The sequence below is a fragment of the Abrus precatorius genome, unplaced genomic scaffold (assembly GCF_003935025.1).
Source record: "Abrus precatorius isolate BTA unplaced genomic scaffold, Abrus_2018 Scaffold10, whole genome shotgun sequence".
NCBI lineage: Eukaryota > Viridiplantae > Streptophyta > Magnoliopsida > Fabales > Fabaceae > Abrus > Abrus precatorius.
Genome location: NW_020874292.1, coordinates 33,393,334 through 33,411,645, shown reverse-complemented (window position 1 = coordinate 33,411,645; position 18,312 = coordinate 33,393,334). Strand labels below are relative to the sequence as shown.

The 18,312-nt window shown below is 33.9% G+C and overlaps 2 protein-coding genes across 5 annotated transcripts; both read left to right on the top strand.

The window, feature by feature from the left end:
- Positions 1-512: 512 nt before the first annotated feature.
- On the top strand, positions 513-4,073 carry LOC113862305 (eukaryotic initiation factor 4A-8). Of its 2 annotated transcripts, none has more exons than XM_027495402.1 (5): positions 513-685; positions 1,625-1,691; positions 1,871-1,977; positions 2,271-2,701; positions 3,084-4,073. In XM_027495402.1, exons 2-5 carry the CDS (start codon positions 1,627-1,629, stop codon positions 3,717-3,719), a joined length of 1,239 nt encoding a protein of 412 aa, XP_027351203.1. In that variant the 5' UTR covers positions 513-685; positions 1,625-1,626; the 3' UTR covers positions 3,720-4,073. The 2 variants fall into 2 exon arrangements, with proteins under 2 accessions (XP_027351203.1, XP_027351198.1); XM_027495397.1 differs by having other exon boundaries at positions 515-685; positions 1,625-1,694.
- An 85-nt stretch (positions 4,074-4,158) lies between these two features.
- LOC113870784 (diacylglycerol O-acyltransferase 1C-like) lies at positions 4,159-16,769 on the top strand. Of its 3 annotated transcripts, none has more exons than XR_003505692.1 (16): positions 4,159-6,194; positions 6,711-6,791; positions 6,943-7,016; positions 7,122-7,197; positions 7,305-7,372; positions 8,025-8,148; positions 8,451-8,549; positions 9,824-9,925; positions 10,021-10,157; positions 12,442-12,523; positions 12,633-12,653; positions 12,989-13,051; positions 13,601-13,653; positions 14,080-14,199; positions 15,880-15,942; positions 16,162-16,212. XR_003505692.1 is itself a non-coding variant. In XM_027507246.1 (16 exons), exons 1-16 carry the CDS (start codon positions 5,856-5,858, stop codon positions 16,431-16,433), a joined length of 1,536 nt encoding a protein of 511 aa, XP_027363047.1. In that variant the 5' UTR covers positions 4,159-5,855; the 3' UTR covers positions 16,434-16,769. The 3 variants fall into 3 exon arrangements, 2 of the variants coding, with proteins under 2 accessions (XP_027363047.1, XP_027363058.1); XM_027507246.1 differs by lacking the exon at positions 14,080-14,199 and adding an exon at positions 16,329-16,769 and having other exon boundaries at positions 13,601-13,648; positions 16,162-16,215; XM_027507257.1 differs by lacking the exons at positions 9,824-9,925; positions 10,021-10,157; positions 14,080-14,199 and adding an exon at positions 16,329-16,707 and having other exon boundaries at positions 12,425-12,523; positions 13,601-13,648; positions 16,162-16,215.
- Positions 16,770-18,312: the final 1,543 nt, after the last annotated feature.

Below are 18,312 nucleotides of genomic sequence, written 5' to 3'. Positions count from 1 at the left end.
AATAATTACATTAGAGAAATAAAAATGCAAAATTTATTAAATTTAATAATAAAATTTTATTTGATATAAAATATAAATTTTTCTGTAAAACAATCTTATCATGTTCCTTATTAATACCAACGAATTCAAATTTATAAATTATTATAATAGTAAATATTATGAGTAATTATTTCAATAAGTGATAATAGATTTTTATTCGTTAAAAATATTTTTTATTTCTCTAAAATAATCATATTATATTAGTTAATACTACAAAATAATCCAAATTTTTTAATTATTAAAATAGAAAATCTTGCTGGTAATTAACGGATTGTGTTTTGGACCATAGTAGTAATTAATAGATTAATGATTTACTCCATAATTTTCTGTTTATGGGCCGGAGCCCAACAACCGTGCATCCTCAAATCTCATGGCGGTTTGACCTGTGCCCGTTGACTGGGTGCAAAGAGGGGGTAAGGACAAGGGCAAAATAGGAATCGCGAAAAAGAGCACACTCCCAAAGCCAAAAAGGAGGGCGTGTGTGTTGCCATAATCTTTCACAGTTCCCACTCACTTTCGTAAAATCGCTCTTTGTTCTCTCTTTCCGCGGCGTAGATCTGAGCAGTTTGGGAAACCCTAACTGCTCTAACCAACGGCCTCACCACTCTCTTCGCCTTCGATATTTTCTTCCGATTAACGCCCTAAGGTCGCTCTTTCTCCTTCCATCTTCTTCGGTGCATTTTATCTCTCATTTTTGTAACTCTCTTTTTCGTCTTAATTTAATCGTTGTAGTTTTTATTGCGATTTTATTGATTCGATCTGTTTATGTCGCTATGGTCCTTGGATTTTCGTTTTTTGTTTTTTTAGCTTTTGTTTCTTTTGTCGAACGTTTAGGAAGTTCCTTTTGCCGTTAATTATGTTTCTCTTTGGTTACCGATGATGTTATATGGCGATTGGATTTGTTTCCTTTGCGCTTGCGCCATCAATTTTATTTTGGTAAATTTGATGTTGCGTTTGTTCCGACTGTGTTCTTTTGCACTAATGGTTTGTTTTTGTTCCTTCACTCTTGCTTGTGCTGATCTGCTTCACGTGTGTGATTGGAAACTTGATTTTATGAGAAGTTAGATAGAGTGAAGTGACTTGTGATTGGAAACATCAACATTTATTTGAAAAATGATTTTGTTGGCTTAGGGTACAGTGTCGATATATATTACTTTCAGACGAGAAATTAAGTGAATGGGGCACTGGTTATGTCTTGAGTTAGATTTGAAATAAATTGAAGTTATCAAATTTATGTTAAAAAAAATCTGTAAATTTTTTTGGGCGTTATAAAATAAATAAATGGAGTATAACTACAATATGTTGAAAACATCATCGAGTATTAATATTAAATTATTGGTGTATTTTTGTTGATACACACACAGGCAATTTTTTTTTCTCATGGCCAAGCTACATAATTTGTCCCCTGTTTGGCTGCAGTGAGAGAATAATGTTTGAGCGCAAACATCGTTTTGCTTTTGCACCACTAGTTGGCACTGTTTATGAGGCACATTTGAGCTGCAAATGGGCTTTGGATTTGGCTGAACACCAAACTAAACATGCTTTAATAAATGGCATCATAATACTATTTCTTTTCATCTTGCAGTCATGGCAGGACTTGCACCCGAGGCGTCACAATTTGATGGTCGTCAATATGATTCCAAGATGAATGAGTTGTAAGAACTGCCACTTTTATTTTATATTTGTTCTTGTTCTTCAATATGTTATATATAATTCTGTTTCATTACCAAATTGTTTTGCATGTTTCTGTTTAATTTGATGTACTTACTTGCAAGTTGCAAAGGTTGATGCGATTCTAATGTTAGTTGTTTGATTAATGTGATGGCTGCAGGCTTACATCTGATGGACAGGATTTCTTCACATCATATGATGAGGTTTATGACAGTTTTGATGCTATGGGCTTGCAAGAGAATCTCCTGAGAGGCATTTATGCTTATGGTAAATTCAACTTTCTTTTTTTCCTCTTTTACTTTCTTTTTTATATCTTTATATTTTATACCAAATAATAGTTTTTTCTTATTTACATGATATGACAGTCGGAGCTATTCTTGTTTTTTGGGACTTTGGCATTCTTCTATCTATTTTTATTTCTCAAGTGTATGATAAAATGCAGTGTTACACTTTTAATGGTGTATGGCTTTATTTCACTCTTATTTTTGTGTAAACGACGATGTGTATTGTCTGGCTGCTGTTATTCATATATAAAACTATGTTTTATATTTGTTTGTTAGGTTTTGAGAAGCCATCAGCTATTCAGCAAAGGGGAATAGTTCCATTCTGCAAGGGACTTGATGTTATACAACAGGCACAGTCTGGAACTGGGAAGACGGCCACCTTCTGCTCTGGAATTCTGCAGCAACTTGACTATAGTTTGACAGAATGCCAAGCCTTAGTTTTAGCACCAACTAGGGAGCTTGCTCAGCAGATTGAAAAGGTTATGAGGGCACTTGGAGATTATCTAGGTGTGAAGGTTCATGCTTGTGTTGGAGGTACCAGTGTTCGTGAAGATCAACGTATTCTATCAAGTGGCGTTCATGTTGTTGTTGGTACTCCTGGTCGTGTATTTGATATGCTGCGCAGGCAGTCTCTTCGGCCAGATTACATCAAGATGTTTGTATTGGATGAGGCTGATGAAATGCTTTCACGTGGATTTAAAGATCAGGTGATTTTTTTATTTGTGACTCCTTTTATTAATTACTCATTTTATATCTCATGTGATATGTAATACCCACATGCTTTGTAGTTTTGTATATTGATAATAAACTTGTACTTATTCATGTTCATCAAGTTTCTTCATTAAAATTTTCTTTGATCTCCTTTTTTGTATTTGTGATAGTTTATTTTTTATTTTAAACTTTATCTTTTCAGACTTGAGATTTATACTTTTTATGCATGTGAAATTTCCAAGTCTATCAATAGTATTACTAAAATGTGAAAGTAAGTTTCTTTGAATTATCTTGGAGATTTTATTTTTATTGGCCTACTGATTCGGTGTTCTAAAAGAATTCATGCATAGGTGCTTTAACCTTATTTCATGTTATCAGATCTATGATATATTCCAGCTGCTTCCAACCAAGATTCAAGTGGGAGTTTTCTCTGCCACAATGCCTCCTGAGGCACTTGAGATAACTAGGAAGTTTATGAACAAACCTGTGAGGATCCTTGTGAAGCGTGATGAGCTCACCTTGGAGGGTATAAAGCAGTTTTATGTCAATGTTGAGAAAGAGGAGTGGAAGCTTGACACACTCTGTGATCTTTATGAGACATTGGCAATCACTCAGAGTGTCATTTTTGTAAACACCAGGAGAAAGGTTGATTGGCTGACTGACAAGATGCGAAGCCGAGACCACACAGTCTCAGCAACCCATGGAGACATGGATCAGAATACCAGGGACATTATTATGCGTGAATTCCGTTCTGGGTCGTCCCGGGTTTTAATTACTACTGATCTCTTGGCTCGTGGTATCGATGTCCAGCAAGTGTCTTTAGTTATAAATTATGATCTCCCAACGCAGCCTGAGAACTATCTCCATCGCATTGGACGTAGTGGTAGATTTGGTAGGAAAGGTGTTGCCATAAACTTTGTCACAAGAGATGATGAAAAAATGCTGTATGACATCCAGAAGTTCTACAATGTGGTAATTGAGGAGCTGCCCTCAAATGTTGCTGAACTCCTCTGAGGAGATTTTTTGTTCCAACATATTAGAGGAAAGTTGGTTTCTGAGGTAAGTGCTATGTAATGTTTCTTTTCCTTTTTGCCCCATCTGTTGTATTTCTGCTTTTAAACTTTGTTTGACTTTTTTAATAGGTGTAGTAATTTAATTTACATTGTCAGTCGTCTGAGTGTTCCCAGTGATAAGTACTTGCAATGTGAAATGGCATTATTGTCCGAATTGGTGTATTGGTCGTTGTTGCACCTTTTCTAACAAGCAAGGTTTTTAATATACGTTTTGGTTATTCTAACATACGTTGAGATAATTTGACTTTTTCTATGGATTCAAAGCTGATATATGGCGTCCGTAGAACATTGATTTATTGGCGCCAGTGTGCTGTGGGACTGAGGTTCAAGGGTTACATATTATGCTTCTATTTATAATTTTTTTTTCTTTGGTTGCATAATTTTTGTTCAATTTGAAAATGGTATTAATAAAATGAAATTGGTCATTAGTAGCGTGTTTGTAGTGGTTATTGCTACTTATCCCGATTGAAACAATTATCAACTTGTTCTATTCGATGTTCCAAGGATGGGAGGACCACTGAGGCAAAACATTCGTATATCTACTTTTCACGGATGATGTTGGGTTCCGCTACATGCAATGGTCGGTATTTTAATACGAAATTCTTAGATCTCGCTGTATCGGCTGTCGGAGGCTGTTTTCTGTGGTTGTCACAATTTAAGCATTGATGTAGCGCGTTTAACTTATCCATGGGTGGGTATATTGAATCAGTGATATTGAAATTGTAAGATTTTCAAACTATGATGGTTGACTCTTGGGCAACTTTTCCAGTTAACTTGAAAAATACTGTTTGTTTTTCATAGAAAAATGTCTGACGGTGATTTGTGTTGCCGTTTGCTCATGTTGTTATTACATTTGACGTGCCTCTTTATGTCGATTCCTACTAAGGTATCATAGATGTTTGGAAGTAACTATCAATGCACTCGTTAATACTCGAGTAAATAATACAAAGAGATTAAAAGTGGTTTTAGTTTGGTTTCTCATGGTTCGGCTTCCGATTCTGTTGTTCAGTGCGGGATAAGTTAATAGCCTGAAATGTTTCTCAAGTTTGGGAGTCTGATTCTGCGTGCCGAAGTTCATGGGAGCTTTAAGAAGGCCCTGTTTTTGTTATTGACCTATTTTACCAGAAAATGACTTGGGTCGGAAGTCGTAAGTGGTCATTGAACCATTCCTAAAATAGCGTTCGCAAAATAACTTCGAAAGTTAAACTAAATGATTAAATAAAGATCAAGAGTAACAAGGAAATCGACGGGAATAATGACAGGATCTTATTCATTAATCCATTAAAAAGAGCGTAAAAATTTCCGATTGCGCATCTTTAGAATGCCACAATGGCGTATTCAATTGAAATTTGAGGACCACACAAACAAAATAATATATAAATACGGCTCAAGAAAGAAAGGGACAACAGCTTGAGCATTGACTCTTGAGGGAGGAGTTATGGTCGCGAAGCCTTGCTCGTGTCTGTGCCCATGACGTAATCAACTCAAGGACGTTCATTGCTTTAGAAATAAATAAAAGCCCGCGGTTACATTACGTGTCAAGGGAAAGCGGTGACTCCCGCGTATTTTCTTCGCCAAGTCCAACCTCATACTCTGCTCTGCATCAATGCATTCACCACCTTCCCCTTCACAACGCCTGCTTCTTAAATAAAAGCTCCAATCACATTCCCTAAAACAAGCAACAAAAAACGGAAAAAATAAATTTGGAAGGCAAATCAATATTCCGAAGTGTCTGACCAGTGACTGGGCCATTATTCGTCTCCCATTTGCTACTTCTTCCCCCCAAACTCCCCTGTTTTATTCTCTCTTTTTTTTTTCCCTTTAATTTTTTACCAAACATATAAAAAAAATGGTCTAATCTCCATTTTTGGCCACTTCGCGAAACTTCGCTCTTCTATCGCACGGCCTCGTTTGGAATCTTTTCCTTTATTGATTCTGATTCCCCCCCCCCCCCTCTCTTCCCCCTCTCTCTATAAAACACAGTGGCAGTCATTTTTACATTAAAAAAATCAGTTGTTTTTGCATCGCCACGTGAGTGCTGTGTGGAGGCAGAGTAAACAACCGTTCCCCTTCGCCGATGGCGATTTCCGAATCGCTTGAGGGTGTAGGCACCGCCGCCATCGTTCAAAGGGACTCAGATCTCCAACGGCCTTCTCTGCGGCGCAGGTCCAGCGCCACCTCCTCCGGTGGCCTCTTCGACGCCGACGATGCGGTCAGAGATTCAGGCTCTGACGACTCCATGAATGGCAAGAGCAGCGAGGTGGATAAAGATCGCATGCTGAATCATGAAGCCGCCGATAATGACGTCGCTGATCGAGAACCAGTCCCTGATTTCAAATTCGCTTACCGTCCCTCCGTTCCCGCCCACCGGAGAATCAAGGAGAGCCCTCTCAGCTCCGACAACATTTTCAAACAGGTTTATTCCTTCCTTTATGTCTTGATTTTAATTGTGCATGCCGAGTTTCCTGGTGTGTAACCACTGAGTTCACGGAAAAAAATCATCGTAGATGTAACACGTCGAATTGTAGTAGTAATAATATGAATATATTGTGCAATTGCCTCCATCCGTGACACTTTCAGGTTCTTGTAGTTGAGAAAATTATGCCGTTTTAAAAATATAATAGAAGTTAGAAAGCAATTGTAATTTGCGTTTATATACCTCCAGTGCTTGTATGTCCTACAAATATTAATGAATTTATTTTTATTTTGGATAGGATTTTCCCCCTATAGACTAATGTCATTCGTTGCATGCTACTTGTTTCTTTATATGTACTGCTTGTTTACTTGGATCATTTTTTCCGTTTAATTTAATAAATTGGGAAATGCTTTTCGAACCTCCTGTTGTCTTGTAGGGGCATGCTTAGGTAATTTTTTTTTGGCATCATCTATTATTTTTGTCTTTAACTAATGATTATTGATAAATGAATGACAGAGTCATGCAGGGCTGTTCAATCTCTGTATAGTAGTGCTTGTTGCTGTGAACAGCAGACTTATCATTGAGAATTTAATGAAGGTTTGCCTCTTCCATAAATTTTTTACGTCTACCTTGCAAGATCTGAATATCCAACATGAAAATATTCGTTTATCTGTGTTTGGCTTTCAATTTGTTAGGTCTTTTTGTTTTTCTTCCTAAACTTTTGTTTTTTATATTATATGTTTTGCAGTATGGTTGGTTGATTAAGTATGGCTTTTGGTTTAGTTCAAAATCGTTGAGAGATTGGCCCCTTTTCATGTGTTGGTATGTTTGATGAATCCCCTGAAGAATAGACGGTGCTCTGTGTATCCTTGTTGAGGCTTAGTTCATAAATTGTCATTTAACATTCTATCTATGCTTCTTTTGCAGTCTTAGTCTTAACATATTTCCACTTGCTGCCTTCGCAGTGGAAAGGTTGGCACAACAAAAGTGTATTTCTGAACCTGTAAGTGATCTGGCCAAGTAACAATAGTTTCAGAATATAGGGTGACATTTTTTATCACATAAATTTCAATATTTATGTTCATGGGGATGTTGACTTGAATATTGCAGGTTGTTGTTCTACTTCATGTAATCATCACAACTGTTGAATTCTCCTATCCAGTTTTTGTAATACTTAGGTCAGCATAGTCTTCAAAATTTATTCCGGCTTTTCAGTTTATACTTTCTTTCTTTGACAGTTGTGATTATGACATATGATAAATCAATTTTGGAAGTATTTGCAAATATAATGAGCTTAACTTGGTAAAGGCATTACAGTTACTGATTAATATCATTTATCTAGGAAGGGATTCTAAAACATTTTTTTGGGCATTATTTGACATTATATTTAATTCCCTTTGATGAACCTCATTTTAACGATTGGTTCATACATTGTTGAAGTTAAATCATCTTGCAAATTTTAATCAAAAGGTTATGTCAAGGAAAAATTGAAAACAACTTCATTGCTTCCTCATATATACTATTGTGATAAAAGCAGCAGCCTAGCCCATTGAAACTAAATTATTCATCTGCTGTCAGATGCATTTGACTGACTTCCATGTAACATTTGCAAGCCCTTAACTAACTATAGGATCTAGGTAAACCCCTAGGTTTTCATGAACTGAAAAGGTGAGCATCTATGGCATTATTTTCAGATATGGATTTCCTTGTAAGGGATACAGTGAAAGATGTCTGCTTGTTGGATATAATAGATATAGCTATAGGTACTAATTCATTTCATAGATGTCAATATAGCAAAGATACTTATTGATCTGTTGCATTTCTGTGTAGGTGCGATTCTGCTTTTTTATCAGGTGTCACATTGATGCTATTTACCTGCATTGTGTGGTTAAAATTGGTGTCATATGCACATACGAACTATGATATGAGAGCACTTTCGGTTTCAAATGAAAAGGTAGTGGTTAATTTTATTGAAAACTAAAATATTTAGATAAGAGAATTTGCTATACATTTTATGTGATGGTTAGCTTTTGAACAGGATGCATGACCAAACTTTAGTCTGAGGTCATGCGTTTTAAAACTTAATCATATGGGAAAATGCATTTTTGTTTCATCATTTTTAGAATAACATATATCCTGCTTCCCTGTCCAGTCCTTCCCTGATCCATGCTCATATTCTGCTATAATAATTGTTGAGATTAGTTAAAGTAAGAGTTCTGTTTGGCTCCTTATTCCAAATGATTCCCTGTATTATAGGGAGAAACTTTGCTCAATACTTGGGTTATGGAGAATCCACACACTGTGAGCTTCAAAAGTTTGGCATACTTCATGTTTGCTCCTACGTTATGCTATCAGGTAGCAGAACTTTTAAGCGAATTGTTTACTTACATACATTTTGTTTGCAAGATTATTTTTGATTTGTCATTGTAGCATTCTTGGCTTCACCTCTCTTACTGACATTTGCATGCATTTTTTCTTCCTGATTGAAGTGCATAAAAGACACAGTTTCATGCACTCATTTGCAGCTATATCATTGGTGTGAAATGTCTTAGGTTTTTAGTTAGAGGTCCGGTCAGAATCTGTCACACACAATTGCCCAGCTAGGGATTAAATCTTCATCCTGCGAGAATATTGTTCTGTAATCACTTCATTAGTGGGATTGGTCCAAATGATAATTTCTTTATTTTTTTTAATAGATGCTACATCTTTTGGAAAATCTTTTCATTTTCTATCTTATCTTTTCCCTTTCTTCTCCATATGTTGCCCACTTGGCTTCATGCTTTTTAGATGTTATAATTTCTTTTTTTCTCTCTGTGGACATAAATTCTTAGTATTCCTGAAGTACCTACTCCTTTGCAGTTAGTACTCTTAATTCTTAATTTGATAGTTTTATTTTATTTTTATCTCAAAATTTATTTTTAAAATTGGGAAAATAATCATACATGTCAAGTGTCATGATTTCAATGGAAGGATTAAATATTCCTGGAGCACTGAAACTTTTCCTTAGATAGCTCAACATTTTGTATCATCAAGTACTGTGTAATGAAATCTTTTGCACACTACTAAAATTCACTATCCTGCTATATACCTCCCCATTGCAGTGAGCTTCTATCCCAAATTCTTTTAGTTACATCTCAATCGGCTAATTTTGAAGGTGTAAAATGGCACTTGCTGACCTGGTTGCCTTTTATCTTAGCTGCTGTTTCTCATTTTAGCATGGTGCTAAGGATCATTTTTGGGACATGCTATTAGATCACTTGCTGGCATGAAAAAAAAAAATGTAGTGTACATTTCTGGCACTTCTTGAGAACATTGGGTTGGCTTTGTCAGCTTCTGTATTTTTTTTTTTTTTTTTTTGGTGTTTGTTTTATGAGTAAGAAATGCAATCTTTATCATATTTATCACTTAACCAATAAAGGAAGGTCAGAAGAAAACTGTAATGTGCCCATAATGGTTGGATTAACTGCAAAAATTGTGCCAGACTTTCTTTTAGTAAATATTTTTTGCCATTTACTTGTTTTCCAAAATACAATTGTGCATTGAATTTGTTCTATTAGATAATTCTTAAATTGTTTTTACTCACATATGTATTACACTTAAATGTCCTATGCAATGAATTGCTGCTATAGCCAAGCTATCCTCGCACACCTTCTGTTAGAAAGGGTTGGGTGTTTCGTCAACTTGTCAAGCTGATAATTTTTACAGGAGTTATGGGATTTATAATAGAACAAGTAAGTAGTAGCTTAGTAGCCACTTCTACCCTTTTCCCCCTTATTTTCCTGCCAATATTGAGTTATGACGTCATTTTGTTCATATCATTTTGCAGTATATGAATCCTATTGTACAAAACTCACAACATCCTTTGAAGGGAAACCTTCTATATGGCCTTGAGAGAGTTCTGAAGCTTTCTGTTCCAAATGTATATGTGTGGCTCTGCATGTTCTACTGCTTTTTCCACCTTTGGTGGGTATTTCCGCTTTGTTATGGTTCAATGTATATATACATAGAATGTGTGTATGTGTGTGTGTATGCTTCTCTTTTTAATACTCACCATAAATTGAAGAGAGGTAGTTCTAGTCCATTGTGCTTGTTGCCTTGAAGATTGTGGCGAATCAGCACTAGCAATAACCAAAACTTGGCTTTGACCTTGGCAATGTTCTAATGATGATGCCTTTATGTGTGTGTTTGTTATTGCTTATCTTTGAAACCATCCTCAAGATGATATCCACCTTCTTATAAACTCAAAGAGTAATTGAAAATTTGCAACATTGATGGGTAGATCTACTGATTCAAAGGTGTGTGCATGCGAGACTATTATTGTCAGAACTCACAAGTTTCTTAAGACGTAGAATTAGTTTTATGGCCTCTCTTTACTGCAGCTCTGCCCATTGTTATTTTAAGTAATTCTTGTTGGCAGATATGCAAAGTGTTGAAAGTAAGAGGTTTAGGTAGAAAGAGGAAGGGAGAGAAAAGTTATAACCAATATAAGAAGACTATATTGGTATGGTTTAAAGTGGTGTATTACAAAATACTAACCCAATAGTCCCATTTATACTAAATAATGAATACTAATAATTAGGTGAACTACAAGCATAACACTAGTAGTAGAAGCCCAAGGCCAAACTCTAATACATATGGTAAATAAGAAAGCATAATAAAATTGGCAAACATTGCCATTGCTTCCTAAATTAGATAACATATTGATTCTACAATATAGTATAAAGACCTTCTAAGTTATTTTAAAGATATTCTAAAATATTCTAAGATGCATGGAAGATATTATAAGATAGTTTTTAGATATTCTAATTTCCAATACTCCCACTTTAACCTGTCAAGCTTTAAACTTGTTATGAATAAATGCACAAAATGAAAATAACTGTCAATATTGGCACAATAAGTCACAGCTGAATAGACTACTCAGAGAGGCAATATGCAAAATGAATACTGCTGGAAAATAAACTTAAAGAAGACAAATGGAGCGACAAAATACCAAATTACTACATACTAATTGGATTCTAATATTCCGCCATGCTCCACAGCTCAAGCGCCCACGTGGGTTGGCTGTACACTAGCCTTGTGACAAGTTTAGGGCGAACACTGAAATGCTAGTGTTACCACTCGTACCTGTTCATTTACAGTTGAGAGATATGGAAGGGTCTGATACTAATTCATAGAACCTGGTTCAAATACTAAAGAATGATCATCTTTATTGACAGAACAATGGCTTGGAGGAATGAAATAAGATTGTCCAACAAAAAGAAAAAGGGGCTCCTAAACATGAATAACCCATCAAACAATGGCTAACAGATAGAAATCCGAGTCAGACAGACTCAAATATGGTCATATGGAAACCATAAGAAAGTATGTACTGTGAGAACAGCAATCAAACAGTTGAAAACACGTCATATAGAGACAAACCAAAATGGGGAGGGGGATGTCTCAAAAACCGGGAGATAAAAAGGCCAAACATTTTTTTACTTGCAGATGATGGTCACTAAGAAAGAAACATGGCAGAATATTACCGGTTAGAAAGTAAACATGGTTTTTTGACTGCCATAATTCAATTGGTGCATGGTTGGAGAAAGACATTGTCATAGTGGTCTCTGGATTTTGTGGAAATTGGCAACACAAAAATTGCGGCAAAAGTTCATGGAGGACGGTTTTGGCACCATTTTGACCCCAATTGTATGGTTTAGGTAGAGAAAGAGGAAGAGTGAGGAAAGAAATAATATATTAAGATTATATTGATATGCTGTGAAATGATGTGCTAATGATTAGGTCTGGCCAAGTACTAGTTTAGTACCACTATTATGTGCCCAAGTTCAACAATATCACCAGACCTTATTTAATTAAGGTTGTAAATGAGGAAACAAAATAAAATTAGGAAACGATGACTTAGATTTCGTCCTCTATTAAATAACTAATTGATTCCATAATATGCTTTGAAGATACAAAGATATTCTAAAATATTCTAAGACACCCCAAAGATATTATAAGACATATAAAGAAATTGTAGAGCTTTACTTTATTCATAAGTTTTATATTTTATCATTCTCTGTATTAAGTTAGATCTGTATCCACATGCACCAGTGCTTACCTTTCAAGTTATGATGAATACATCTTATAGTTATTAAGAGTAATATTTAAAAAAGTTTATTTAGAAAAATATTTATTTATTGCTTTTTTTTTTAAAAAAATTAAGTCATATCTGTGGTGGTTTATCCTTAGAGGCACTGTTGCGATGTAGGCTAAATATACTTGCAGAGCTTCTTCGGTTTGGTGATCGTGAGTTCTACAAAGATTGGTGGAATGCCAAAACTGTTGAAGAGGTAGGCTATTTGTCCTGGCGTATTCTTAGGATGTTTTGTCACAGTACTTTCATGAAGAGAACTTATGACTTGTCTTTGTTGAATGCTTTTTTGCTGCTGCGGACATCAGTATTGGAGGATGTGGAATATGGTATGTTTCCTTTTCAGAATTGCCCCTCCAAAATGATATGCTGACCAAATTTTTGGATGAAATTCTTGTCAATGTCAATGTATATATATTTGAAATAAATATGCCACTGGGTAGAAGCATGGTTTGTATCTAAGGCTATGTTAACAAAAGAAGGAATTAGGAAGAAAGATAACTTACAGCAGTTTCATTTTCCAATATTCTGGCTAAAATGTTCCATCATTTACTGAATATAAAATTCTGAAACTATATTTCAGAGCTTATCAGCAATTATTTATAACTTTCAAGTGTAGTTCTAAACCATTACTATTAAACTGAGTGAATTCTTTTCATTGCAGCCTGTGCACAAATGGATGGTTCGCCACATATATTTTCCCTGCCTAAGGAGTGGTATACACAAGGTAAAATCGAGAACCCTTCTATCATGTTGATTGAACCCTGAGCTATACTTTTTAAGCAAAGTTTAGGTGTAATACAAATGAAAGTATGTCTTTAGAAGTATCTGTTCCTAGGATATAGTCAGTGTATCATAATAAATAAATATTTGTGTAAAAATAATTTAAATACTTTTTAATTAATGTAATTTTTTTTCAGGCACTACTTGAGATTTTTGGAATAAGAATGAGCTTCTTATGGAAAATATTTTTTTACATTAACAAAGTAAATATCTTCCATTGTTTAAACTAATCAACAGTGGAGAGTTTTCTACTGATAGACAATATTCAAACCTGGAATATTCTGTTTTGTCACTTCAGATATTGACATTGGCATCTTTATTCACATGTATTTGTATGTGGATTGACATGATTGAGCAAGAACAAGAGAGGAACTCATTTTATTTTTCTCATGTTCTATAACCTTGTTATCCTTTGGATTTTTGGGTCCATGCTGTCATCTTGCGTTTTAAAGTTTTTTTATGTGTTTATGATTGTGATTTTCATCATATACAGCGTGCTGCTGCATTAATTGCCTTCCTGGTTTCTGCTGTGTTTCATGAGGTGTGTGGTTCATCTCTCTTTCTCTCCCCAATTTTCATCTCTCCCTTGGTAGTTTTATACAATGTGTGATTGGTGGACGTTTACAAACTTGATTTTAGACATTCTTAATTTTGCAAAACTAATTTTAATCAGAAGTAGGTTTGAAGTGAAATAATTTATGGTTGAATACCTTTATTGAAGTAATTGTTGATTTGTTGCATAATAAAAAAGGGTAATTAAATCTGTTGACCACATAAGCCTGAATACTTTACTTCTACCCAAACTTAAATTCAAACTTCAACCCCCCTTTTTTGGTATGGAAATCATACTTCATAAAAAAAATGATTAATGTGATATTGACCAAACCTTCTGAGTTGTGGAAAGCACAATCAAGCTTCACGGACCACAACTATATTGGCTATTCTTAATTTTGGATAAGCTTTCATTCCCTTAAAAAAGTTGTAAAGGAAATGCAAGTTATCCAAGTCCAGGACATTTTGAATAACAAGGATGTCTAGTAAGTTTCATGTGTAGACTTAAAAAATTCAGTGTACTGTGATTGTACAGGTCAGGTACCCCATTCTTCACCCTTTTCAGTTTGAAAAATGATAGAAACATATTCTTAATTAGTTGAAATTTATTAGGAGTAATAGAGTCATTTGGGTTCCACTCATTACTAAATGAGTCTCTCTCATGATTCTGTGGATGTTAAATAAATTTTAATCAATAATAGTGTGTTAGAAAAGTTGTATAGTATTCCTAGCATTCATTTTTCCCGATCCAATTAGATTTTAAAATCTTCTGAAATATTTTGCATTTCAAAATATACTTCTGCTTATTAAAGTCTTACATCGATATGGCTAAATAAGAGCTTATAAAGGTTAAAGCAATCCTCACCTTTCAAGCTAGCTTTTAAATTTAAGTTAGCTTAAAGTCCAAATTCAACACTGCTCTTGTGATTCATCCTACAGGGTCATCTTCATTAGAGCCAGGCAGTTTTGTCTTCTTAACTCCCACATACAATATTCATCCATACTATATTGATGATCTGAACTAGACTCATTTCTCACAGAATCTTTCTTACCATGATTGGAACTTGCATGTACTTCCATTTACCAGAGACATGTTCTTTTAGGCTTATTTGGCCTTCAAAACATCTGGCCTCGTTTAAAAGCCTATTGAAAAGGCTACTTTATAATATGACCTTTTAAATAGATTAAAAAACCCCTTTAAATAAGCTAATAGGCCTATACTTATATTTAAGTTAATAAACTTAAGCTTTTAAATAGGCCAATAAATGTATAATTTAAAACAATTGAAGTAATAGTTTTAAAACTGTTGCTCGTAGAGCTTTAATTTGGAGATGTTGGACAGATGACCCCTTGGATGAGATAATTAGATTGCTCTATATATTACCTCAAATTCTGTTTTTCATAAAAAAAAAAAGGCAAACATATTGAAATTAATTGTCATTTATTAAGGAAAATATTCATCTGGGTGACATTATCACAACCTTTGTGAGCTGAAATGGCCAGCTTACTGACATCAGCACAAAATCTCATAGGAGACATCGAATTAGTTATATCTATAACAAGCTTAGATGATATGATATGTATGCTCCATTTGAGGATGTGCATGTATCTGCTTGTGGGCTTGCATATATAGGGATGTTCCCATTAGTCCTTTTGTTTTAGTTGTGTCATTAATTTAATATATCATCTTGGTATTTTGTACAACTGTATAGAAAGTTGTAGAACATGCATTCTTTACACAAAAAAATTCTAAGCACAGTGACTGAACCAGTCATAAACTCCATTCTTTACCTGTGTGTTTATCTCTTTCGGTTAATGTTATTAATCCTGAAATTTTCATTCCCCCTCTCCCCTTAACAGGGCGTGTGAATGTGAGGAACAGGAGTGAAAATTAGATTAAAAAAGTTGACTTCTATGAGAGAAATGACCGAGACAACAGTTGTATTTGAGCTGTCTAAAAAGCCATATGGTCACAGTGACCAACAATAGCTTGGCTAAAGTATATAGTGCTTGTGTCTTAAAGATGGGTTCTTTTATGGCATCCAGTACTGTTATATGTTCTAGTTTCTACCAGTGTAGTCATACTCGTTAATCTTGACATTGTTTTCTATACATGAGTCATTTATTGTACTCAAGTTGTAATAATGTTCGATGAAGCCTTTCATTCTTTTCTCCTCCTTTAGCAATTTTACTTACAGTGTCACGTTCATGTGAGTGCAGTTCTGCATTGCCGTTCCTTGCCACATGTTCAAGTTGTGGGCTTTTATCGGAATTATGTTTCAGGTAAAGGCGTTGTTGCCATATTCTCCTCCTGTTTGTCCATTGAAGTTGGGTATCATTAAGCTTCAATTACTATTTAATTATAAAATTTTCACAATTTTTCGTAGAGACCCAACCTTCTAAGCCTGGTTGCTTATTATCACCGACAGTTGATAATTAGAACATCTGCATTTTTAGTTCACTTGACATGATAATTTATAAATGTCTTTTCCCTCTTTTTAGGTTCCTTTGGTCTTGATCACTAATTACCTGCAAAATAGATACAGAAACTCAATGGTATGTCTCTAAAGTGTCCTGTTTAAAAGATTTGATCTATTAATAATTTATCGTATAAATTATTATCTTTACGTTGATATATTCGTTTTTTATTGTTATTTTCTGCTTGCCAGGTGGGAAATATGATTTTTTGGTTCATATTTTGTATTCTTGGGCAACCTATGTGCGTGTTACTATACTACCATGACTTGATGAATAGGAAAGGAGAACTTGACTAGGGTAATATTACATCATTAACTGTTCATGTGGATTAGCTTTTCCGTTTTCTGAGTAAAATCGATGTAGATATGTTGCCCTTTGTATTCTTTGGGGACTATCATCTACTTTGGCAGTGGTTCATCTGGTTTTAGCTTTTCCATGTAATTTGCTGCGTCTTTAGAGAGGCTAATTCATCTTGATCTGTGTACTTATTTAACTTAATTGCTCTGGCACTTTAATCAATATGCAAGCAATTTTGGAAGCAAACTAACAAAATGCTATGTCCTAAGTGGAATATTTTCAATCCTCCCGTGTATTTTCCTTTCGTTGAAACAGTAACAACCACTGTTGTATGGATATTTTCCCCCTCTGATTTATTTTATTTTGAAGTTATGATATGAAGAAAGTTAACTGTTAAGAGAGTAGGTATTGCATAAATATAAAAATTTACCAAATTCTAAGTAGCACACACTGGTTTCTGATAATTAGTTGAGGGATAATTGTAAATGCTTAAATGGTTTAACGGGAACTGGATTCTCGAAGTTAAACTAATGAACGATGATGGCTATCATTCAGTATGAAACACGTTACTGCACTACTAGCATGTTAATTTTGTAAGGAAAACGTTTTATTGACACCAAAGGTGTCTCTTTTGGCTGAGGAGGGTGTTTATATATATATATATAATTGTTACATATGTGGTAAACTTTTAAATGTTCAAATAATAGCATTCATTTAATAAATGGGATAATTTGACCGCAGTACCTTACGCAATAGTTGTAGCCATAACGTTGGGAGCTGCCAGAGTGCATTTATTTTGGCTGATTATTCAAAAACACATCCATAATATCTCTTACACCTTTCACTTATCAAGAATTTGGATTACATTTATCTGTTTAATAAAAGTGTTTTATAAAACATAATCTAAATTTATGCAAATGTATTATAAAATAATAATTAATTGAATTAGACAATATAATCAAAATATTTTTATTTTTTTTACATAATAATAATAATAATATAGATATTTACCCTAATAGAAGACATTATTTCAATAATAATAATAATAATCATCATAGATATTTACACTAATAGAAGATATTATTTTAAGAAAGTATGCCATTTTAAAATATAACATTTAGTGTTGCTTTTGTATTTTCTATTTTACCTTTAAACAATAAATAGATTGTCACTTATAATATCAAATTTTATATTTATTCTTTAAAATATATATATGGGGAAAGATTTTCCTACATCAGTATAAGTTTAAAAATTCTTACATTCAATTTGAACTTTTTATTTAACTTAAATCTAACGGCCGGTGAAGTAATAAATTAAACTCGTTAAATTTAAATTAAATAAAGAACTTAAATTAGATGTAAGAATTTTTATACTTATATCACTGTAAGATCCTGTCTCCACACACACACACACACACACATATATATATATATATATATATATATAATTTATTATATTTTTTTATCAAATAAAAAAAATCTATAATAAAATGATATATTTTGCGTTGATAGGTTATCTACGTCATCTTTTTAAAACTATTTATTTTTTCATCTCAACTTTTAGTTCTGAAAAAAGTTATTTATTTTACTATAAAAATTTGTAATTATATTTTTGAACGATTTTTTATCAAGTATTATAAACATATTTTGCAATTATTTTAGATGGTATAAAATCAATATATCTTTATCAAAATTTAGAAAAAGAACTTTAACATACAAATTCAGTAAATTCACACCTAAAAAAGGGAATGATGCATCAGTACATGCATGATGTACACTTTTTTTTTTGTAACAGTGGATGATGTGCATTAATCAAAGCTAAAACGTTAATAAAATTACTAAAATGTGAAACATCACAGAAATAAACAAAAAAGGGACA